Source organism: Octopus sinensis, linkage group LG9, assembly GCF_006345805.1.
Source record: "Octopus sinensis linkage group LG9, ASM634580v1, whole genome shotgun sequence".
Classification (NCBI taxonomy): Eukaryota; Metazoa; Mollusca; class Cephalopoda; order Octopoda; family Octopodidae; genus Octopus; species Octopus sinensis.
In genome coordinates this window covers 7428366-7453820 of record NC_043005.1, presented here as the reverse complement: position 1 = coordinate 7453820, position 25455 = coordinate 7428366, and the positions used below count along the sequence as shown (strand labels likewise).

The following is a 25455-nucleotide window of genomic DNA, read 5'->3' as shown; positions in this document are numbered from 1 at the left end:
TTATTTACATTTTTGTTATTTCAGAAATCTCTGGAAATTAATTACTTCAAAGATTCTTGTAAATTTATGCAGCAGTTTAGCTGTGACTAATCTCATCTTTCTTGTTGGGATGCAGTCTTATGTTTCCAAAATAATAGCTGTTTGTAAGGTGAGTGAAAAAAACATTAAAACCTTTGCATATTTTTGTTTATATTGAACATTATGAATAACAGTATAACAGGTAGTTTTTCCCCCATAACAGCCTAGGTTGCAATACTTCCTAAATTTTTCTGTAATCAATAAGTATTGCATACTTTCTCCATGAATTCTCTCATTTGCCAATTGTTGTTATCAGATAATGACTTTTTCATGATCAAAAATAGCCAGTAATTGGCAAACAATTTTTTAAAATTTGTCCAATTATATTTTGTGTAATGCTTTTCATACCACCTCCCATTTTTGCACAACACTTTTGTCTCAGCTCATTCAGTTTTGTAAACCTCCTATCCAACAGTCTTTAAATTTTATTTTGCCTATTTGAATCCTTGTAGCTTCCACAAAGAAACACTTATTGAATTGGCAGACCCATTAGATTATCATGCAAAATGCTTTGTGGGTATTTCTTCCAGTTCCAAATACCCTGAGCCCAAATCCCACTGAAGTTGAGCACTAGCTTCCTCTTGCAAAATTTCAGGCCTTGTACCTATAGTAGAAAGGATGATGATGATGATGATGACGACGACGACGACACGACCACCACCACCACCACACCACCACCACCACCACCACCATCATCATCATCATCATCATCATCATCATCATCATCATCATCATCATCATTATTATTATTATTATTATTATTATTATTATTATTCATGGTGTGCATGAATGTTTTACATTCAGAATCAATGTTCTTGATACTGGGTCACAACTAATTTCCTTAGATACCAAGGACTTTTCTTACAATCTTTGCAGCTCCCCATAGAGAAGATTTCTGAAATAATGCAATTCTAATAGTTACCTTAATCTCAAAAAGGGAACTGTTAAGTCTGTTGATGATGGTTCCTAGGACACCTATAACAACTAGTAATACTTCTGTAGAAACCCTCCGCAGTAGTATTTCCTGAGCCAAATACTGCTGTTTTCCTATTTTCTCCTGTTCTTTGACTGCTACATTCATGGCTAGATCTATGATGATGTATTCTTTTTCACTTTGTCTAGAACCATAATACTTGGTCACCTGGCATAAATTTTGCAAAAAGGGTCAGTATAATAAATACAACTTAAGTACTGCAGTTGATGTGATTGACTAAATTAGAATAAATTACTAAAAGGTGCAAAGCCAGAAAAATTGTTACGAGGTCTGACAAAATGCTTAGCTGCAGTTCTTCCAGGTCTTTATATTCTGAGTTTAAATTCCGTTGAAGTTATCTTTGCCTTTCATCCTTTCCAGTGCAATGAAATAGGCACCAGCTGAACACTGGAAGTCAGTGTAATCAACTTTCCCTTCTCCCTGAAATTACTGATCTTGGTACCAAAGTTTAAAACCAAAATAACTGATTATAACCCTCCCTATGTATGTGTGTGTGAGGCAATGTGTCTACATCAGCAATCATTATTGCTATTATTGTTGTATTTGTTATTGTTTTAGACAATTGCTGCTTTGTTACACTACTTCCTTTTGACGACTATGATGTGGATGACTATAGAAGCAATTCATATTTGCCTATCTGTGATTGTTCTGTCCACAACATATCAGAAATATTTTATGATAAGGAGTTCTGTTTTGGCTTGGGGTATGTATGATGGTTTTATAGCTTTCTATTTCTATCATTTTCTCTCTTACATCTCTCTCTCTCTATCTATTTATTAATCACACACACAAACCCATTCTCTGTAATAGATTTAAGAGATTATTTGGAAGTTAGTTGATGAAGGAAGGTTCAGTCAAATGACCCAAACCTAGTATATTGCTTTCTCTCCAATTTCATTTGATCAAAAGTATTGAAAGAAAAAGTTGAGCTCAATAGAATTTGAAGTCTGAGATGTTTGCTAAATACTGATATACTGTAAGTCAGGTCATTTTGGCAATAGTTAAGTGGGTGTTATGAGTGAAGTCTTACTCTATAGATGTTCAGTTTATTTTCCCCTTTGCAATTTTTGCCTAAATATTTCTTTTCTCAGGTTAGGAAAAGTATTGAGAATCACTGCTGTAAAGCATTTAAGAAAGTACAGTACATCCTGAATCTTGTATCATTATTAATCTTTGAATATTCAAAAACACTTCTGAAGACAGAAATTAAAATTTTGCCACTTATAACAACCACAACATATCATCATCATTGTTCGACCATGGTCGAGACAATGGAATTTACTGTTACGCCAGACTTCATGGTCCATCATGGCATTACGGAGGTCCTGTTGCTGGATGCCTGTATCCCTGGAAATTACATCAGGGTAGGAGAGTGTGCGCCCTCTGGTATTGCGAGTAGATGGCTTCCAGAGGAGAAGAGTAGAAATTACTTCTTTTTCAGCTCTACAACAATGTCCAGCAAACTGGACTCTCCTACCTTTCACAAGAGATGACACAGGTGGTAATTTCCCATATATTTGCATTTTGGTTGGATGGCGCTTCCACGAGAGATTTTGAGCTCTCATAAGGAGGCGAGTGTAGGTTCCATCCAACCGCCTCTCAAGCTTCTTTGATAACGTCCAGGTTTCTGAGCCATATAGTAGAATTGGTTCGACTGTGGCTTTGAAGATTTCAAGTTTGAAGTCTCTACTTAGATTTGATGACCAGATCTTATGCATGTCATTACATATACTACTGTCTTGTCTCACACTAAAATCTAGGTTTGCAAATCCAGAATCATTCCACAATATTAAACCTTCAGTAAAAAAAAAAAAAAAAACTCTTCCTGATGTCATTGTTTAACCCCAGCTCAGCACTGATAAAGCAAACCTATAATTGAAGACGTTCAATAAAAGGTTTTTCTGACTGTATATCAAGCACTACATTTTATAACTTGTTCATCTTTTTCAAAGCAGTACAACAGGATTTAAAGGAATTTGGCTGCTATTTCTAGCAGATCAATCATTTGAGTATAGAATTTATCTGAAAAGAGAGTAATTGCATACAGTTTAGATATGGTAGCATCACTATGTGACAAGCATAGATGTCCACATGAGATAGATAACATGTAAGGAGTTGAGGTGTGAAATGAGATATTACCTGAAAAGAAGCTATGCAGTTATTAATAAAAAGAGTTGAAATTAGTGCATTCAAGGTTTCACAGCTCTAGCATCACTCATTCATAGTCAGCCTGTGAAATTTTTGACCCAACCTCATATATGAAGAGATCAGTGTAAGTACATTTTTATTGTCATCTGTGTAATTGAGTCTTCATGCTATTTGTTCAGAATTTCCAGGTGTTCTTTTTTTCCACTTTTCTCCAATTAATTCATGAAGCTGGAAGAAGAAAATAGTATTTATTTTCTGAACTCCAGAAGTGTGACAAGCATAAAGTGACTTCTCTCTCTCTCTCTCTCTCTCTCTCTCTCTCTCTCTCTCTCTCTCTCTCTCTCTCTCTCTCTCTCTCTCTCTCTCTCTCTCTCTCCGTGTATGCACGCATGCACATGTATGCATGATATGAAATGAAATGTTGATTTCTTTTTACCTAGACATTGGATTATTTTGGAGATAAATGCATTGTCAACTGAATCAGTTGAAATTTGATGCCTTTATGAGCTTTAATATTGATTGATATCTACTTATTATATTGATTAATCTAAATATCATTGTCAGGTCTTCCAGCAATCATTGTCATAATTACTCTTGCAATCAATTATACGAACAACTACATAAGAATTGCAGAAGTGTAAGTATTTCTGTCTTTTATTCACCTCATTTTCTCTGTTCTTTAAAGTGGTGTTGTGCTACATTCATTTATATTTTGAGTATTGTAGAATAGTAGATAATCTATGAGCAAGCTCAAACTATGATTTAGTTTTGATGCCTGGTTGAAGGGATTCACTTGCTTAACCCTTTAACATTCAGATTATTGTCAAATGTAACATTTATTCACGTTCTTTTCAATTCATCATGCCTTGTCTCGTAGCTTTGAGATTATGATGATGTGATTGTTTATTTTGAGAATGACATTGTCAAGTAGGTGTGAAAGGCAGGATCTAACCAATTTAAACATAAAACATATAGAATATTTGGACCAGATATGGCTGGTTTAAATACTGAAGGGTCAACATTATTTAAATTTTTCTGAAAATAATTGACATCAATAATTTCCTTAGCCTATCCATGAGATAAGTACATCAACAAGAGATTAGTTTGTGCATTGGTGCTCCAAAGCACTAGGTCAAACTGATAATGAAGGTCATTATTGTTAATCAAGTTCCCCAAAGGCACAATATGGATCCCAAACAAATCCATTCACAAGAATTTAGTGGTGAAGAAGCATGCAGGCCCCTTCGATCCCAGTCATCTGTCCTAATAACTGAACTAGAGTATGTTTACTTGTAATATTATCATAGTACTGCTAGGAATCCTTTCATCAGAATGGGAAATATACAGATAATATATGGGTAAAGTGCCAGATTATCCATGTGAAAAGAAGAAATGGAAAAAGTAAATCAAAGAAAATTCACATTGCAGATTAATTAAATGAATAATTTGACTAATCAGTAACACGAAACTCAGAATAATGATTCAAGATTCTATAGTATCAACACACACACACACACACACACCACACACACACACAGACACACACACACATACACACACACACACACCACACACACACACACACACACACACATCATAGGGAATATCATGTATAATATTTCACGTAACTCAGTTTTGGGGAATCAAAAACTCCAGGTTAATTCCTGTGATATTCAACAATATACTGACTATAAAAATTTGTTATATTTCATTCTCTAATTCTCTTTCCACTTCTTTTTGTAGCTGCTGGTTGTCCAAGATACCATTCTACACTGCTCTTTTGTTACCTATTGTGATCATTCTTGCCATCAACCTTACCATTTTTTCTCTTGTTATCTGGCGTCTTGTCTCAGTGCAAAGCAACAAGAAATTTGAACACAAAACAAGAAAAGTACGGGTTTGGGGCATTGCTGGTCTCTTTTGTCTTTTGGGTCTCTCATGGTTCTTAGCATTCTTCACTTTTGGTGAAGTGGCTGAAGTGTTTAAATACCTCTTTGTCATATTCAATACACTTCAAGGATTGTTTATCTTCATATTCTACTGTCTATACAAGAAAGATACCAGAGATATCATCTGTATGTCTGTAAGGAGACAAAAGGAAAAGGATCTGCAGAAAAGTACCAAGAACGAACCTAGTAAGTCCAATTTGACCCATTTTATTCATACGACTACCACAGCCAGCACAAACATTGTTATAATCAGGATAATCATAAATAACACTTTAAGCATCATTGCAACTATTGGGCATTGTCATAAAAATCACCTCCATCACCACCGTCTTTTTGTCATTATCATCATCACCTTCATCACCCCCACTTCCACCATCATCACACCACCACCACAATGCACACACACACACATATTGTAAAACAAAACACAAACTGTATCTCCTGGCCATATACTACAAAAGCACCAAAACTAAAAAGCCCTTTATCAATAACACACCATAAGAGTGCAAACCTGAGAACAAACTACTGATGCCCAACGTAATCTACAGATTTAACTGTAAAATTGTGAGCATTAACCTTCAGGACTTGAGCTGTTATATTAGCCATACTAGTACAATATTTTCATAGGCTCACCATGCATTTAGAACTAGGAGTTATTGCAACATGCTGTACCACACACCACAAATATAATAATAAGGAACTTTGTGTCATCTGTAAATGAACAGATAAATTTAAAAGCTACCAAAAGGTTGATGTTGGGTATTCAGAAGGCGTGGTGGAGAAGAGGTGTAATTTCTAATTAACTAAATTGACATTTTCAAAACAAAAATTATTCCAGTATTGTTAGTTAGTTAGTTAGTTAGTTAATTTGGCTCAAAAGCAAATAGCAAGGCCATGTAGGGGGACATGGAGTTAAGTACAGGGTGGTGTTCATGTAAAGAGTTCAGTCCACTTGAGGTCCAGGGAGGCTTTGAACAAAGCGGTCGTCGGCATCTTCACCATCTCGTCTGGCAGCTTGTTCCACGGATCCGCAAACCCGACGGAGAAAGCTCCTCTCCTTCGATTGAGATGAAATCGTCGCAGGTAGAGCTTTTCGGAATGACCCCGCAGCCGACGCTCCGGAGCAGGAGTGAAGAACAGCTCTTTCGAGAGGTTACACTTCCCGCTTATGATGTTGTGGGCGAGAATGAGATCACCACGGCGGCGGCGTTTTTCAAGAGAATAAAGGTCGAGCGTCCTCAGCCTTTCTTCGTAGGACAAATTTTTGAGACCATGAACCAGGCGGGTAGCCAGCCTCTGGACTCTTTCGAGGTGCTGTATGTCTTTGAGGAGATAAGGAGAAGAGGCTTGAATCCCATACTCCAATATGGGTCTCACCAGCGTGACATAGAGTGGCAGGAATATGGCTGCTGAGCATTCCGAATGACCGTCGAATCAAAAACATTTCCGCGCGCTTTGTTGGCAGCATGGACGCACTGGGCCGAAGGCGAAAAGGAGGAATCCACCAGATACCCAGGTCCTTTACCTGATCGGTCCTCTCCAGCAGCAACGACCCGGCTCGAAATCAAGTTGAGTTGCAGGAGTAGAGCCGACAGGCAGATGACAGCACTTTGACACGTTCAGACAAAGGTCCCAATCGTTAGACCACTTCCAAATTTGGTGGAGGCATCGACGAAGATCCTCTATACTACCGCGAGGAGCGACCAGTTTGATATCGTCGGCAAATAGAAGGTGTGTTGCGTGAGGTCGTCGGGCAAGTCATTTATGAAGACTAAGAACAACAAGGGCCCAAGCACTGAACCTTGAGGCACGCCACTGCTCGCACTGGAGACGTCGGACCGCGAACCATTAACTTGAACTTGGAAGGAGCGATCTGAGAGGAAGGCACCAACCCATCGTACAATATCAGGATGGAAACTATATGCTTGAAGCTTGACAAGTAGTAGGCGGTGGTTTACCGAGTCAAAAGCTTTGGCAAAATCCAATAAAACGATGTCAACAGCATTGTCACCTCAGTACTTTTCAGCATGGAATTCATATCAAGAATCAGAAAAATGTTGCAAACAAAAAGGAGGGGAGGGGGAGGGGGGATATTAAAATTTTGAAATTGTGTGCATATGTGTGTTTTAAGTTGTTCCAAAATTAGAAATGTAAGAATGCCCTTTTGAAACTATCTCTTGTAAAAAAAAAAAAACATATTTCAAAGGATAATTGAGATATTCGATGTGAATTTCTTTGTTTTGAAAGACTTTTTGGAGTTAGAGACTACAAATAATTTAAGATGTTGTTTTGTTGTTTGTTCCTTCTTGAGCTACGCCTGGCTCATAAGGGCCAGTTTCCCTGTTTCTTTGGTCTATAGGTTCCCCACCTGGACAGGATGCTGGTCTGTCACAGGTGAGCTGCAAGATGCAGGAGGAAAGAGTGAGAGAAAGTTGTGGCGAAAGAGTCAGCAGAAGTTCTCTATTACCTTCTGCCGGAGCTGCGTGGTGCTTAGGTGTTTTGCTCATAAACCCACACATCGCCCAGTCTGAGATTTGAACCTGCGATCCCTCAACTGCAAGTCCATGTGCCTCCACATCTTAAGATGAAAAAAATAGAAAATAGTAGCATACAACAAATACCTACTCAACTGGTCACAGCCAACAACCAAAACAAATAGACAATGAAAACAGACCAAAAATTTCTCCAATTTAAAGAAATATATGAACAAACACTACACCAAGTACAGAGTACAATCTTTCCCCTTCATTTATAAATCTATAGCGCGCATGCACACACACACACACACACAAACACACGTCCATATATATGTGTGTGTATGTGGAGAGAGAAAGAGAGAGATATACTACATATACTTACATCCTTGACACCTAAGATCTACAAAGTTCATTTTATGTAAAGTTATCCTGTTGCCTCTGGAAATATTCCTCAAACGTACCAATATTTTTAACATAGTCCCAGTAATTAAATTCAATGCCATAAGTTTGTGTGACTACTGTTTTGTATATAAACTGTACCATCTATAATTGTTTTCATAAGTGGAATCTTTTGATTTGTGAGAAAAGAGTGAATTATGGTTAGGATTATATATAAAGGGTAAGGTTTGATTTCTTTATATATAAAGTGTAATGTTTGAGTTCTTTATATATAAAATGTAAGGTTTGATTTCTTTATATATAAAATGTAAGGTTTGATTTCTTTATATATAAAATGTAAGGTTTGATTTCTTTATATATAAAATGTAAGGTTTGATTTCTTTATATATAAAGTGTAAGGTTTGATTTTTGAGTTGAACATATTAATATATATTTTTCTCATTGCTTCCAGGTTCAAGTTCTGTTAATCAAACAAAAGCTACAACATTCGAAATTACCCAGCAAAACTGACTCTAGAAATTATCTTTAATTATATTTTTATTCACATAAGTAAACTTCTTTTATGTTCTTTCATATAGAAATCTTTATTACTAAATATATGTTATGCAACTGAGACTATAATCAACAATAAACTTAGACAGGTTTCTGTGCCCTAAAACACAGAAAGCATGAAAATCTTGTTTGATTTGAAACTCTCATATTTTCTAATTGCCATTTTCCCTATAAACTCTTATGATTGAAAATTTCTGAATAAAGAATTAAATCCTCCAGTTTGTTACAACAATCTATTTTCTTACTGAAATTCTGTAATACTGTCTCTCCATGAAGCATTTGGAACCCATGCAAATGTACTGGTTCACTAAAAATGTAAAACCTTGTAAGACATAAATATTTAATTGATTATATTTATATTCATTTAGCTAAAGGCTATCACCAAATCTTCCACCTGCCATTATCTTATTTAATCCAGCAAGTAACATTTTACATTCCAATTAGAGAAGTGTATGTATTCCTATCATTCATTCACATCTATCTTTCTTCAAATCACAAATGCACATGCATTCACATATACATACAAACAAACATTCATCTGTGAATATATGCATGTATGTGGATGGAAGCACTCCGTCGGTTACGACGATGAGGGTTCCAGTTGATCCGATCAACGGAACAGCCTGCTTGTGAAATTAACGTGTAAGTGGCTGAGCATTCCACAGACACGTGTACCCTTAACGTAGTTCTCGGGGATATTCAGCATGACACAGAGAGTGACAAGGCCGGCCCTTTGAAATACAGGTACAACAGAAACAGGAAGTAAGAATGAGAGAAAGTTGTGGTGAAAGAGTACAGCAGGGATCACCACCATCCCTGCCGGAGCCTCGTGGAGCTTTAGGTGTTTTTCGTTCAATAAACACTCACGACGCCCGGTCTGGGGCATGTATGTATATATACATGCATCCAAGCATTAAAAAAAGTTTATTTCTCTCACAAGCCTACAAGCTCATTAGGCTGGAACATATTCTGGTTTCCAAGGCATTTAAGCAACTGAGTGCCCAAGACTCCCCACTGAATAGAATGCCAATTTGTTACAAGGTCAACCCTAGCTGTTGATGGTGCATACACATAGTTAAGTGATCTGGAACAATGTGAAATGAAGTGTCTTACTTAAAAGGAGAATGCAAGGTTTGTCTGGAAATTGAGTGTTTGATCTTACAATCCTGATCCAAATCAATAGACCTAATCAATTGACAAAGTGCCTTTGTATGTGTGGGGTACATGTGCACAAGCTGATGTATTATTCTTAATAGCTCAGACCATTTCAGATCCTAGCTATTTCTCTCTCTCCCCTACTAGCTGGACTACTGCTATCCTTTTTGATCATATGTTCTGCTTTATGTTGTTGAGAGAATTAGCCCAGAGTTTTCACAGATCTGGAAGGACCAACACTTAAGCAGTTGACCATGTGATCTAGGGTTTGGGAATGTCTTGCAAGATGTTTGTGCTACACAACTATTCTGTAATTTTCTTATTACATGGTCAAACCATTTAGGTCTCTTCCTTATCATTACTGCAGGAATGATGTACATATGTAGAGAGTTTTCCTTGAGGAAGTATTTCTACTCCTATCTTGATAAAATACCTCACTGTACAATATAGCAACATTCCCTTAATGCAACACAGTTCATTTACAGAGTCCATCCTAGACACGATCTCTTGGGAAGTCCTTTAGCAAGTACTCAAGTATAGTTTTTAGTTTCAAAAATCCAACAATTATTACTTGGAGAAATTTGTGTTACTTTCATTGCTGTAGAGTAAATGGTAAACATTTTTCAGGTTTATTATCCAGAGAATGTGGGATCCATAAATAAATAAAAAACAGTAAAGCATACTACTGAGTTGAGGTAGGTCCCTGGCATTTTCTGCTCATGGCAAACCTTGTAGTTACAACAAAAATGAAAAGAAAATACAAAAAGTAACAAAAAATGACATAAATAGAATTATCTATAAAATCCTAGATTGTTAGTTTGAAATATGGATTAAGGGCACTTTTGCACCTTTGCTGCTGCTTGAAATGGATGACAATGAAGTATGTCTTTCATAGAAACAACAAATAAAATTTTAAAAACGGTAGAGCCTACTATCATTATTAGACTTGCCTGTAGTGCATCACTAATATTGACGTATATATTTAGCATTAGTACCTCTTTACCGTAAAGGTATGTAGCCTAGTGGTTAGGCTGTTGCACTCACAATCATTAGATCATGGGGTCCATTCACTGATTGACTGGTGTAGATTACCACGATGAATTCATTGAGTTTGGTAAGCTCTCATACACAACAGAACAAAACCATAAAGTACTGTAAATATCAATTTGTTAAAGTTGGAATTCCAGTTAAACTCATGACAAACGATTGGGTGGAAATTTAGCAAGTCATTTATTCAAAGAATTCGCTTACTTTTGGCAAACTGAGCGCCAGACTTCCAACCTCACATATCGACAATCTCATGGCATATGAGCGCTGTCAGACACTTAGAATTACAACTATTGAAAGCAGATCATCCATATGATCCCCACTTAGAATATAGGATTATGGTTTTTTACCTGTAAATATGGCTGAAAGAATTGGCAAAAGGCGTCATACTGGGAATGCCCAAAAGGATAGGTAAAATACGTTTTATTGTGAGTCAGAAAAGTTACCAATGAAACAGAAAGTAGTTCTATTAGCTGATGAAACAGAAGTACTTCTACCCTACAACTCAGACTTAGTAGACAATAGTATTGAAGAGTTTAACAAGGTTCTTGACCATAGTAATAATGGTCCACCAATAAGTACGGCTATACGTTATCACAGACTCTAAACCAGATAACAAAATCCAACGTTAATGAAAAGGGATGTAGCGAGAATTGTCTCCCTTCACACAGCCAAGCGCTTTCCGCTTTTGGAGTGGTATCTTTTATACAATATTCGTGAGTATTAAAGACCCAACGTATTGTCTATAATATAGACTTTCGTTAACACTACTGATATTTTGTGGCCCCAATCATTTCCCCCCTTCTTTCTTACATTATTGAAAGCAAGAAATGTGGAAAATATCGGTAATTCATGTCCCACAGACAAAGTTTTTGATATTACTTGTTGAACATCACAATAACAAGACGGCTCAAGAAATAGTTTCTAAACTACGATGTATGACCCATATTTTTCACAATAAAAGGTTAAATATATATCTGCGCAGATATTCTTAAAACGGAGCAAAACTGCAGACTTTCGAAATAATTGTCCCACACAGGTTGGATTTTCTTCGTTTTCGTATCACGCATTTTGAAAATGACGGAGGGGTTTCTTCCTTAAATTCTTTTTTTTTTTGCTTCTACTACTATCCCCTCCCGCATCGTGCCTTTGGAACAACAGCCACTATTAATTTTTTAAAGTTATAAATTAATGTTTGCTTTAACACCCGACTACCAAAACATTTAAAAAAAAGTGTAACGGGTGTTGTGGGGGAGAGGACTTTCGGAAAATTCACAAAATCCGACTTTTTCCATCATAACTTTTAGGAAAATGGATAGCTTCTAATGAAATTTTGGCGATACTTCGGTATATGTACACACGTGACTTTGTTTACATTTCTGAAGATAACAGAAACCCTTTCCACCCACCCCTAACACCCCCATATATATATAAAAAAAAACACTTTTTTGAAATGTATCCGGTACTTACACCGGTACATATACCAAAGTTACGCCGAAATTTTATATAAATATATTTCAAACGGCATAGATTACGATTATAAAAAAAATTCTGGGGAAATTTTTTTCTGAGGGGTGGCGAGAAAACTTTCGAAAAGAAATTCATAAATTATTTTTTGCTTGGATGTAATGGAAAAAAGTTTGAAAAAGAATTTTTAGATTCGTTTTTTATTTCCTTTAAATAATAGAAAAAGCATTTTAAAAAGATCCCAACGATGGAGATGTGCTAAAAACAACAGCTAAATCGCCCTTAACTTTTTTTCCATAGTGAAACCATATTCAACTCCGTATTTATGAATTTGTTTTTCTCACCAAATCGGATCTTGTGAATTTTCCGAAAATCCTCTCAACATCCCCACCCCCAGTGTATTGGTACAAATTTTTGTTTTCACATTCGTTTAATATACATATTTTTACACCTGTGACACTTTTGTTTTTTGTGGCCGGCTATTAAAGTAAACATAAACCCAATTATTTTTTAAATTTTACAATGCCAAATGGGGGAGGGGGTGACGTAAATCTCAAAACTCTTTTGTGACTAGAGGCGAGTTCTGGATCTTTTCTGTTTGAACGGCAGTTTTTAACATAATTTTTAGGTAACTAAAGAATTTTAAACTTCGTATACTGGTAGAATGTATTTATAAAACATCTTTTTCTCTTGGCTTTATTGAGAAAAGTCTATAGTTTGTAAGATATTTGGGCGAAGTTTCGCATGTCGTAGCTCAGATTTCCGTCGATTTCCGTAAAAAAACTTTTATTTTTTTACATAAGTAATGAGAGCGAAAGAGACTAAGAGGAAGCAATTTTATGACGAGGGAAGTTTGTCTTTGAAGTTACCGTCTAGGGGAAGCATTGATGTACATGTGTGTGTGTTTGATGGGGTGTGGGAGACAGTATGTTGTGTAAGTGAAGTGCTTCTGTTAGTGTGTGCGAAGAGACAGAGAGAGTAATGTGTGAAAGAGAGAGATAACTGATTTTTTACTCGGTGTATGTGTATATGCATGTATGTGTGTGTGTATGTATCTATGTATGTGTGTGTGTGTAAGTATGTGTGTGTGTATGTATGTATGTATGGCCGATTTATCGTAATTTTTTACTCGGTGTATGTGTATATGTATGTCTGCATGTATGTGTGTGTGTGTATGTATCTGTGTATGTGTGTGTGTGTATGTATGTATGTGTGTATGTATGTATGGTCGATTCAGTGTAATTTTTTACTCGGTGTATGTGTATATGTATGTCTGCATGTATGTGTGTGTGTGTGTATGTATCTATGTGTGTGTAAGTATGTGTGTGTGTATGTATGTATGTATGTATGTGGTGTGTGTATGTATCTATGTATGTGTGTGTGTGTGTATGTATGTATGGCCGATTCATCGTAATTTTTTACTCGGTGTATGTGTATATGTATGTCTGTCTCTTCGCACACTAACAGAAGCACTTCACTTACACAACATACTGTCTGTCTCCCACACCCCATCAAACACACACAGGCCGACTTCAAAGTGAAACCTTCTCGTCGTAAAATCGCTTCCTCTTAGTCTCTTTCGCTCTCATTACTTATGTAAAAAAATAAAAGTTTTTTACGGAAATCGACGGAAATCTGTGCTACTACAACCGAAACTATGCCGATATTTGTTGTTTTTTTCCTTCAATTTCTACAATTTCAACCAATCACTGACGTGTATTGAGGCAAAAGTAAATATTCTGTGCCGTATGAATATGTCCCTCGTTTAAGAAACAGATTGGGTTTATTTACATTTGTGAAGAAAAAAAGATACCCTTCCCCCACTCCTAACCCTAAAACAGATAGAAATGCAATAGATCGATACTATGGTCATAATTATGGGTGACAATTTCATATGACACCGCTAGAAAAATCTGCCGTTCAAACCGAAAAGATCCGGAGTTCTTCATGTATAAACTTCGGCTACATCAATCCTACCCATCACAACTTAATGTATGTCGTTCGCTCGTTCTATTCACTACATTAAAGAGGTTTTTATTAACATAGAAAAAGGATACGCCATGTATAAAGTTGTTGGAAGTTCTGCTCGGTCTATTAATAACTAATATGGCTATGTACGCCATGTATAAAGTTGTTGGAAGATCTGCTCAGTCTATTAATAACTAATATGGCTATGTATCATACATTTTATAAATTTCTTTAATTGAAAACCTCTTTTATGTCAACATTTCTGATTCGTCTACACCAGGGGTGGGGAAAACCCCCGCTTGGGGCACAATTGCGCCCGCGAGCCCATTTTATTGTGCCCGCATGCTGATATACTCGTATATACAAAATAAAGTTTTCAATTATAAAATTTACACAATATTTGAATGGAAATTTTATTTATCACTATTAAACACATTGCTATGGCCCAGTGGTTAGGGCAGCGGACTCGCGGTTTCGATTCCCAGACCGGGCGTTGTGAGTGTTTATTGAGCGAAAACACCTAAAAGCTCCACGAGACTCCGGCAGGGATGGTACAACTTTCTCTCACTCTTACTTCCTGTTTCTGTTGTGCAGAATTGGTGTAGACCAGGGATGGGTCACTCTCTGTGTCACGCTGAATATCCCCGAGAACTACGTTAAGGGTACACGTGTCTGTGGAGTGCTCAGCCACTTACACGTTAATTTCACGAGCAGGCTGTTCCGTTGATTCGGATTAACCGGAACCCTCGTTGTCGTAACCGACGGAGTGCTTCCATGTTTGTACCATCCCCTTGAGACCCAACTACATTATAGCTGAAAAATATGGAATACATCATAAGTAATATAAACGTCCTAAATTCAGTGGTAGCGTTAATTTAAAGTGTTAAACTTATTATTAATGTATATCGAATTATACTTAGATATATACAAGGTTTACACAGATATGAATTAGAACTTGTGACCCGCCCGCTGACTTTTTTCTTTGGAAATTTTTTACTGCTGCACTGCTGAAGTTTTCCCATCCCTGGTCTACACCAATTCTGCACCCTGCAAGGTTCTGTTTCTGCTAGTCACCCCACCCCGTCTCATTCTGTCATCATTTAATTTCTGTATCTAAATCCATACTTTTCAGGAAATATAATTTAATCATATTCATTCTAATCCTTTCACACACTTACCCCTACAAATTTTTATCCATGTTATTTACTCTCTCTCTCTCTCTCTCTCTGTTTATCTTTGTACCGCCAAACGTCGTAATTTGTCATTGTCTAGACTTGGTTTTATAAACATGAGGGATCAAAATCACGTTTATACTAAAATTTGATTGCATTCTCTTTTCATAAGGGTATACATTTTAAAAGACAGTGAGCAAGTACTATAAACTATTAGTGAAAGAAACGCCGCCCATGATTGCTATGGCTGAGAGACTTAGAGGTATCAAAGAAGTAAGTTGAGAGTAAATGGAGAAACAACAGGAAAAAGATAGGAGAAAAATATATTTGTAGATTGCAATTTTCATTATTTCTACTATTTTAACCTTCGTTTCACCAAGCTTGCGCAAGAAGGTTGGTATTCTCTGGTACTGTGGATACTCTGTCATTATGGTTTGTCATCTTCATAAGATTCAGCGTTCTGAGATCAGTCTTCACTACTTCATCCAGTACCTATTTCTTTATTACCCATAAGGGGCTAAACAAGGACAGACATATGTATTAAGTCGATTACATCGACCCCAGTGCGTAACTGGTACTTAATTTATCGACCCCAAAAGGATGAAAGGCAAAGTCGACCTCGGCGGAATTTGAACTCACAACGTAACGGCAGACGAAATACTGCTAAGCATTTCGCCCGGCATGCTAACGATTCTGCTAGCTCACTGCCTTAGCCAGCTCGCCGGTACCTTCCTCAGATTCTTTTTACTTTGAGCACTCTGCACTTCCCCATACAGCTGTCCTCTTCCATACTCATTACATGTACAGTCTTCTCTCTAGCACACTACATTCGATTTCCTTAACATTCTGTTTTCTCTCAGTTCATTTGTGTTGTCTTTCATGCACACTTAACATCCACACATTAAGTGAATTATACTCAATTCATTTGTCATTTATTACCAACAGAAGTAATAGTTCCCTTAACTTCTTTCAACTCACTGTGACAGGCTGCTACGTTTTTAGAACACCCACTTCTTTTGCTAATTAGGCTATCTAGGCAACAAAGCTGGTCTGTTTTTGTGGGGTGCCTACTATTCATTGAAAGAATTTTGTTTTACATGTATCCTTTGTATATGCTGCTACTGTGTATCAACTTTGTCACACTGAGTTCAAAGAAGTTCAGGGAACCATTTCTTCTGTAGATACTTTGCTACTGTGTATCTACTTTCTCCATTAACCTGCCTCTATGATCCTACTATACCACTTACGCATCCATAATGTACAGCAGGTGCACAATATAGAATTTCTGATATCAAAGTTATTTCCTTGATGACAGCATAGTCCTGTCTTCTCTGCTTATCAAATCTTTAGTTTTTGCTAATTGCTATATCCTTTACTCATACATTGTCAACTACACCTCAGCACATGGTTTGCACAGCTCTTACATGCTATTAGTTTATGTAGTAACCAAGGTGGTGAGCTGGCAGAAACGTTAGCACACTGGGCAAAATACTTAGCGGTATTTCGTTCTGAGTTCAAATTCTGCCGAGGTCGACTTTGCCTTTCATCCTTTTGGGGTCAATAGATTAAGTGCCAGTTGCGTACTGGGGTCGATCTAATTGACCGCCCCCTCTCCTCCAAAATTTCGGGCCTTGTGCCTAGAGTAGAAAAAAGTTTATGCAGTAATTACCATATTAGGGTATGGAATTGTCAAAGTACTTCTCTAGGTCAATGAATGTTAAATACAACAGCTTACTACCAGCAAACTTTTTCAATTGTATAACCAGGAATATGGCATTAATAGTATCTCTTACAGGCACAAATCCAAACTGCAAAGACTAGTTCTTTCCCTAAAGCTTGCTATAACTCTTCTAATAACTTTCGTAACCTGTTCCAACAATTTCATTCCTCTGTAATTTCCCTTTTCTTGTGCATTTCTTTTGCCCTCGTAAAAGTTGAAAATAATACTTTTATACCAGTGTAACACCTTCCTGTATCATCTTATTTAAGAGTCTAACCTGTACCTTTCTTCAGATATTTTATGAATCTCAACTATTCTTCATGGACCATCTGCTTTCACATCCTAAATCACACTGACTCCTTGGAGCAGATTCTCTTTCCCCATCCAACAGCTTCTCATTCTACTTTTTCTTTTAAAAATATATACTCAATATCTTCTCTTGGTTCTGCTCTCTCCTTCCAGTCTCTTTCACAGCTCAAACCACCCACAATACTATTTTATCATTTACTCCTTTCTCTCATAAATGCCAATCAAACCTTGACTGAAACTTTTACCAATTGAAGATTCTTTCAGTTTCCCTGTCTTCCTTCTAGTTTTTATTCTAAAGTCACTAACCACTGATTTACATTGAATGGCATTCTTTACCTGATGAGAATGAAGATCATGTAATCATCAGGTATTTGTGTACATATTAAATATAGTTATTAAATCATTTACAGTTACTTCTCATCAGTCTCTTGGGCCCTATATTTCCTCGGCCACTGCAATACTCTCCAATCCAATCCCCCACCCTTCTCTGCTTGTCTGAACCAATACTTATGGTAAACTACTTTGCTCTCATAACTGAGATCTAACTGAGGGGAACAAGAATTGCGTTTCAACTACACCAGTATATACATCAGTTACATCAAGTCCCAAATGTTCTCATAGTACATCAGTCCTACTCAGCTATATGTAGTCACAACACCCAGAACCACAACTAATTGCTTAGTGAGATTCAAGATTTCTCGGTTTTCTGTGAATCAATTTTGATAAAACTTTTCCCTGCTGGTTTTCACACTATGGCAACACCATTGCTAAGTTTTCATTATTCTGTGTAACATCCTTTCTTTTTTATTTCAGATTCTTCAGTTTTTGGGTGAACCATGCTAATAGCTTTTGAATGAAAATAGCCCATCTAGACATTTTTTTTTCAGAAAATGAAGGGCAATGGTACATATTAAGCATACATTGAGTATATATTTAACAGAAAACCATATTATAAAATTTATTGACATAATGAATTATTTAGCCACATAAGTGCCAAGGAAGAAATGATCCAATTGTGGGACAGCCAAGACTGTAACAGCTAGGGATTTAAGGAATATTGGCTGCAAGTTAGCTGAGAAACCTGGACAAATGAGTAAAGCCATTTTCTCCACCCCTGGACTTCCTTGTGGACTGAAAACCACCAGAAGTCCCATCCTCTGAACTATGGCTTCTGTGTGAAAACCCCTGAAACTGCCTCCCCACAGGAGTCTGAGGCTTCAAATGGCCCAAAAGAATACGATGTTAGACATGAATGTTCTGCTCACTGACAAAACCAGGGTGACCCTTGATCAACCTGATGGTTGGGCAAATGGTCGGGTCAATTTTGGAGATGAGCGTTGCCAACAGGGTACAGGAGTCCTGTTGTGGTCTGGTATCACTAAAGACAGACTTGTTGACCCAGTCAGGGTGCTTGAAGAGGTTAAATTAACTCCAGCAACCCACTGCAATTTCCTGAAGGAAGTTTTGGATCCCTGGTAAGATGATATACTTCTGTCACTTCTAAGGAATCTCACATTCATGCATGACAACACTCCTTCCCACTCTGCCAGGACCACCCAAACATTCCTAGGGTCTTACGGTACAAAAGGTGAAAGGTTGAAGACGTGGCTGCTAGCATCTCCAGATCTCAACCCTATTGAAAATCTTTGGTCCATCATATCCAGCCAAAAGTATTCTGCCTGTTTTATGTTCAAACTGGCCAGATCTGGTCTCTTACACCAACCCTACAATATCGTTTTAAAAATTAACAGCTACCTCATCAAAATCTCATAGCTACAAGATAATGCATGATAAGTTCAAAACAATGAGGATGAAGAAGCATTAATTTTGGCAGAATAATGCAAACACTAAAGGGTTAAACAAGATGTTTATGCCGATGGATGCCAATTTACTTCGAAAGATGTCTTATGGGCGATCATCAAAGCTGCAACAGAGGCAGAATTGACAGATTCCATGCCCAATAGGGTTTTTTTTAAAAGTTATCCATTGAAATGGTGCTCATGTGGCTAAATAATTCATTATTACCCTTCATTTTCTGAAAGAAAAAATGTCTAGATGGGCTATTTTCATTCAAAAGCTATTAGTGTGGTTCACCCCAAAACTGAAGAATCGGAAATAAAAAAAGAAAGGACGCTACACAGAATAATGAAAAAAATAACAATAGTGTTGCAATAGTGTGCAAACCATCAGGGAAAACTTTTATCAAAATCGATTCACAGAAAATGGAGAAATCCTAAATTTCACTCTTAAGCTATTAGCGTGGTTTTAGGTATATATAGCAAACATCTTGATCCCTTCTTGTTTACTAAATCTTTCCCATCAGTCCACTGTTAAAGGCTGTCAAAAGAGTGTTTCAACCAAAGAAAAGTGATAAATTACTCATTTGATTTGTCAATAAACAGAAAATGAATGTAAGCCAATTTATGTAGCCAGTTTTAAAATGAAAATGAAAAATGTCAAGTTGCATTTCATGTCAAATTTTGATATTTTGAGAGAAATATAAAAGTGAACTTGATTTCAATAGAGCCTGTGGAGGAGGGAGAGCAAGAAAGCCTTGGGGCAAAGTGGTTAAGATTGAGTTCAAGATGTTGCTGCTCAGGAAAAAGTCTTCTCACACAAACAGGACAAAACAGACATTAAAATGTGGTGATAAAGGTGGGGATATATAATAATGCATATACTCTTTACTCTCTCTTTTACTTGTTTCAGTCATGTGACTGTGGCCATGCTGGAGCACCGCCTTTAGTCGATCAAATCGACCCCAGGGCATATTCTTTGTAAGCCTAGTACTTATTTTATCGGTCTCTTTTTTGCTGAACCGCTAAGTTACGGGGACGTAAACACACCAGCATCGGTTGTCAAGCGATGTTGGGAGGACAAATAGACACACAAACACGCACGTACATATATATATATATATACGACGGGCTTCTTTCAGTTTCCGTCTACCAAATCCACTCATAAGACTTTGGTCGGCCCAAGGCTATAGTAGACACTTACATAAGGTGCCACACAGTGGGACTGAACCCGGAACCATGTGGTTCTTAAGCAAGCTACTTACCACACAGCCACTCCTGCGCCTATATAACTGGGGTATTCAACCTATTTTCCTGCTGAGTCTTTCTGCTGTTTCCTTTCCCTGTTCACTGCACCATGCCATCTGTCATTTCTACAACTACTCAACATTCATCAACAAACGTGGCTGCCACAAGTGCCTCTCCCCAATCACAATGCCGCCAGAGTAATGAGGAATTGCTTTGGATCTGCTGGTAACTGGTGTACCTCGCCATTTGCTGCAAGCATTCCCTCAGGTCAGTCTTACCATCATGCATGTTCTCCTTTAATATTTAGTATTACCTCAAAATTTGTACACTGCTACACCCTCTACCCCAGATCACTTATTACTGACATCCAACATTCGTGCTTTAGGTCTCACCGAGGAAATGACCAGAAACCGAGACCTTTGGAAGTATGCTGTGCGTGAGAAGACCCGGCAGGACACGTGAGGCCATAACCCATGGCCCCTACCTGGGACGTAGTCAGTCCACCTGTGCATACCTTTCTTCTTGGGACACATAACTCTACTTGTGAAGACCTGTTGAGGCAAGTGAAAATCAAATCAAATCAAAATCGATGAACATCAATGGAATTTGTATTTTTGTGGTACCAGTGCTGGTGGAACATAAGACAATCCGAATGTGGCCGTAGCCAGTACCGCATCGACTGGCCTCCGTGCTGGTGGTACGTAACAAACACCATCCGATCGTGGCTGTGCCAGCCTCTGTGCTGTGGGCACGTAACAAACACCATCTGAGCGTGGCCGTTCGCCAGCCTCGTTCAGGCACCTGTGTCGGTGGCACAAAAAAACACCATCCGAGCGTGGCCGTTCGCAGCCTCGTCTGGCACCTGTGTCGGTGGCACATAAAAAGCACCCACTACACTCACGGAGTGGTTGGTGTTAGGAAGGGCATCCAGCTGTAGAAAATCTGCTAGATCTGACTGGCCTGGTGCAGCCTTCTGGCTTCCCAGATCCCCAGTTGAACCGTCCAACCCATGCTAGCATGGAAAGCGGACGTTAAACGATGATGATGAACACGCTCTGAACACTACTTCTACATCCATCATTTGTCCTCTTTTACATGCAAACATGCAGCTGCTACCAGTGTCTCTCCTTTATTACATATTTCATTATATCTTGCCTCTCATCATTACTCCTAGACTTTCATTTCTTATTACACATTATCACAGTTTCCAACTTCATACATTCTTTTCTCTCTCTCTAGTTACTCTTAATAAATCCTCTTTTCTACCTATTCTATTGGTTACATTTCTGCACACAATCTTTTTCCTGACAACGTTCCTTGATTACTCCACAAGAAAGTGTCACTATTCAAAACATTAATAATTATACTTATGAGAAAAATAATTTGAACAAAAATTAAGTAGTGCATATGGTGCACTGAACATTGAATAAGTTCATAGGTGTACCAACAATGTCAAATATCAAAGGTGTCTTTTCTATCTTCTGAAAATATGTTAGGTGAAATTATTGTGAATATCCTGGAAGAATGCTTTTATTACAAATAACACAATGCTATGTTTTCTTACTATAGTAGAAATTACATAAAATATAAGCACAGCCTTTTCTTTCCTGTATAAATAAATGCATGGTTAGATAAAATAATTTTACTACAGAATGTCCTTTAACCCTTTTGTGACCAACCCGGCTGAAACCGGCCCTGGATCTGAGTGCAAATGTCTTGTTTTCATAAGTTTTGAATTAAAATCTCCCACCAAACCTTAGTCACAATTTATGTTCCTAACACTAGCTGAATGATAACTGAGTTATTTTACTAAATTCTTTGTTATATTTAAAGTAATTGAAAGAAACACAGAGCATCTCAAAATAAATACAGTAACAAAAGGGTTAACAGCCACTAAATGTGTAATTTCTCTTCCATGTAGATACATGCATGTGCATTTAAGTGACTTTTTTGGGGGAATGATTTATCACAGACATCGCAATGATATGGTTTCTCTCCTGTATGAATGCGCATGTGAGTAGTTAAATGACCTTTTTGAGAGAATGATTTACCACAGATACCACAATGATATGGTTTCTCTCCTGTGTGAACCCTTTTGTGCCTAATTGAATAACTTCCTTCAGAGAATGATTTACCACAGATATCACAATGATATGGTTTCTCTCCTGTATGAATGCGTTTGTGTTTAGTTAAATCACCATTTAGAGAGAATGATTTACCACAGATGTGACAGCAATACGGTTTCTCTCCTGTATGAATTCGTTTGTGTTTAGTCAAGTCACCACTTCTAGAGAATGCTTTACCACAGATATCACATGGATATGGCTTCTCTCCTGTATGAATGCGTTTGTGTTTAGTTAAATGACTGCTTCCATAGAATGATTTACCACAGATATCACAGTGATATGGTCTTTCTCCTGTATGAATCCGTCTGTGTGTAGTTGAATAACTACTTTCAGAGAATGATTTACCACAAATATCACAGTGATATGGCTTTTCTCCTGTATGAATACGCTTATGTTTACTCAAGTCAACACTTCTAGTGAATGATTTACCGCAGATATCACAGTGATATGGGCTCTCACCAGTATGAATACGTTTGTGAGCAGTTAATTGACTTCTACCAGAGAATGATTTACCGCAGATATCACAGTGATATGGTTTCTCTCCTGTATGAGTACGTTTGTGGAGAGTTAAGCTAGCTATATGAGAAAATGATTTACCACACATATCACAGTGATATGGTTTCTCTCCAGTATGAATGTGCTTGTGAGTAGCTAAAGAATTTCTGTGAGAAAATGATTTACCACAGATATCACATTGATAAGGTTTCTCTCCTGTATGAACACGTTTGTGCTTAATTAAGTGATCATTTCGAGCGAATGATTTGCCACAGATATCACAGTGATATGGCTTCTCTCCTGTATGAATGCGTTTGTGTATAGTTGAGTTACTACTTGAAGAAAATGTTTTACCACAGATATCACAGTGATATGGGTGTTCTCCTGTATGAATATGTATGTGACTAATTAAACTACTTCTTGCAGAGAATGCTTTACCACAGATCTCACAGTGGTATGGTTTTTCTCCTGTATGAATACGTCTGTGAGTAATTAAATGATCATTTTGAGGGAATGATTTACTACAGACATCGCACTGATAGGGCTTCTCTCCGGTATGAATACGTTTATGTTTAGTAAGGTTACCTTTTTGAGAGAACGATTTACCGCAGATATCACAGAAGTATGATGATGTTGTTAATGTTTTTGGCATTTCTTCATGGGAAAAAGTTTGCACTAAATTTATTCACGATATAATCTTTTTTTCATAAACCAGAATATGTGAATATATTTGTTTTTCTTTTTATAATTTATTCATAACAAATGTATCAGCTGCAATATTTCCAATCCAACAACATGATGTTTAATGATCTCTGAAGATGTTTGTAAACTCCTTTGCAAATTAGCTCAGCTTTAATTCGACTGCAAAATCATTTTTCCAAACAGCAAAGCAGAAAAATGTTGATAATCTCAAAATATTTCACTGTAATTCTTCCATAGATATGTATAAACATGGTTACATCTTTTTTTTATATAATACATCTTCCTTTGGTTTAAATTTAGTAGTATTCCTTGATACGAATGTCATTTGATATTCTGAAATATGAGAGGAACAGAGATATAGAGAATAATTAAAGTAAAGATTCAACAAAAGAATTTTTACTGCATTTCTATACTAATAAACTATAGATAACGTTTAACTAAAATTACATAAACTAGTGGGAACGTTATCCGTTTGCCTATGACATTTCTCTTGTAGAATCTAAAAAAAGCTTTTATTCCCTACCATTGTACATTACATAAAACCATAACATATTAAAGCTAATATTTTTACTAATATGTTGAGAATTCCAAGCAACTTGTCTAAATTTGATTCATCGGCATAAAATGATCCAGTTGTTAATACAATCCCTTTCAATATTAAATTCTTTATTTCCTTCATTTCTGATTTTAAAATATTCTAATTGTTCTTCCCTTGTTAACTGTAGCTTTTTCCCCTGTTAAACCGATAATTTATAAATTCGGTGTTACGAAAATTAATTGGATTTTAGAAGGATCAAATTCGTTCGATAGATAACTTATCGTTATTAATAACTATACAAGTAAAAGGAGACCAGTAAAAAAGGACATTCTTTTCACGATTTCATTTCCAGATAATATTCTTGTACCTCCAGAAACGTGAACCGATTGTTCAGCAAGTTGTTTTCAACGATGCTGCAATTTTTATGGCAGATCAAACAAAAATATTTTGATGAACGAAGAAATTACATTAATTAAAAAAATCTAGTCTATGTATTTCTCTTCAGTGATTTAATGACGGTTAAAATGGGGAAAAGTAACCAGATCTTCGTTCTCATCATTGTAATTGATTAAGCTAATTAACTTTTGTTGAGCAACTGAAATTAAAGAAAGATTGTTACACAGGCAGGGAGAGGAAAATTTAATTAACAAAAACTGTTTACTCAGAAGTAATAACATGTAGTAGTAATCCTCACGGTATAACAGGGAATGATAACGTATTAAAAAGAGAAAAATACCTCGCCAGTAGAATTTGGTAGACAGAAAAATTAGAGGAAAAACTGATGAATGCAGAAGTAATGAAAGGAATTATAATGAATGGGAAATGGTGATAAGAGGTGACTGCTAAGGTAAACAGACCGCAGAAGATAAATTATTAGATTTTCATTGGTCAGCTTCTTTGGTCAGGTGATAAAGCTCTGTGTGTGCGTGCGTGCGCGCACGCGCGTATATATATATATACATATATATATGCACGCGTGTGTGTATATATATATGCGCGCGTGTGTATATATATGTATATATATACGTGCACATATATATATATATATATATATACACGCGCGTGTATATATATATATATATATATATGCGCACGTTTGTATATATATGTATATA

General features: G+C 36.8%; 2 protein-coding genes and 1 long non-coding RNA gene across 11 annotated transcripts in view; 1 reads left to right on the top strand and 2 right to left on the bottom strand.

The window, feature by feature from the left end:
* The window catches only part of LOC115215648 (adhesion G-protein coupled receptor G6-like), a 124721-nt gene extending 115908 nt beyond the window's left edge, over window positions 1-8813 (top strand). For all 9 annotated transcript variants that reach the window (XM_036505744.1, XM_036505745.1, XM_036505746.1 and 6 more), the window contains 5 exons: window positions 25-148; window positions 1631-1775; window positions 3785-3857; window positions 4964-5355; window positions 8497-8813. In XM_036505744.1, coding sequence (XP_036361637.1) covers window positions 25-148; window positions 1631-1775; window positions 3785-3857; window positions 4964-5355; window positions 8497-8555 — 793 coding nt within the window. In that variant the 3' untranslated portion in view covers window positions 8556-8813. The remainder of the gene's footprint in view (window positions 1-24; window positions 149-1630; window positions 1776-3784; window positions 3858-4963; window positions 5356-8496) is intronic.
* A 10645-nt stretch (window positions 8814-19458) lies between these two features.
* Window positions 19459-20852, bottom strand: LOC118764766. The gene is made up of 3 exons (XR_005000564.1): window positions 20824-20852; window positions 20525-20792; window positions 19459-20117 (listed from the first exon to the last, which is right to left on the bottom strand). It is a non-coding gene; the product is annotated as an uncharacterized LOC118764766 (long non-coding RNA).
* Window positions 20853-22251: 1399 nt separating this feature from the next.
* Window positions 22252-25210, bottom strand: LOC115215781 (zinc finger protein 85-like). The gene is made up of 3 exons (XM_036505751.1): window positions 25077-25210; window positions 22874-24135; window positions 22252-22705 (listed from the first exon to the last, which is right to left on the bottom strand). Exons 2-3 carry the CDS (start codon window positions 23750-23752, stop codon window positions 22373-22375), a joined length of 1212 nt encoding a protein of 403 aa, XP_036361644.1. The 5' UTR covers window positions 23753-24135; window positions 25077-25210; the 3' UTR covers window positions 22252-22372.
* Between the last annotated feature and the right edge of the window lie 245 nt (window positions 25211-25455).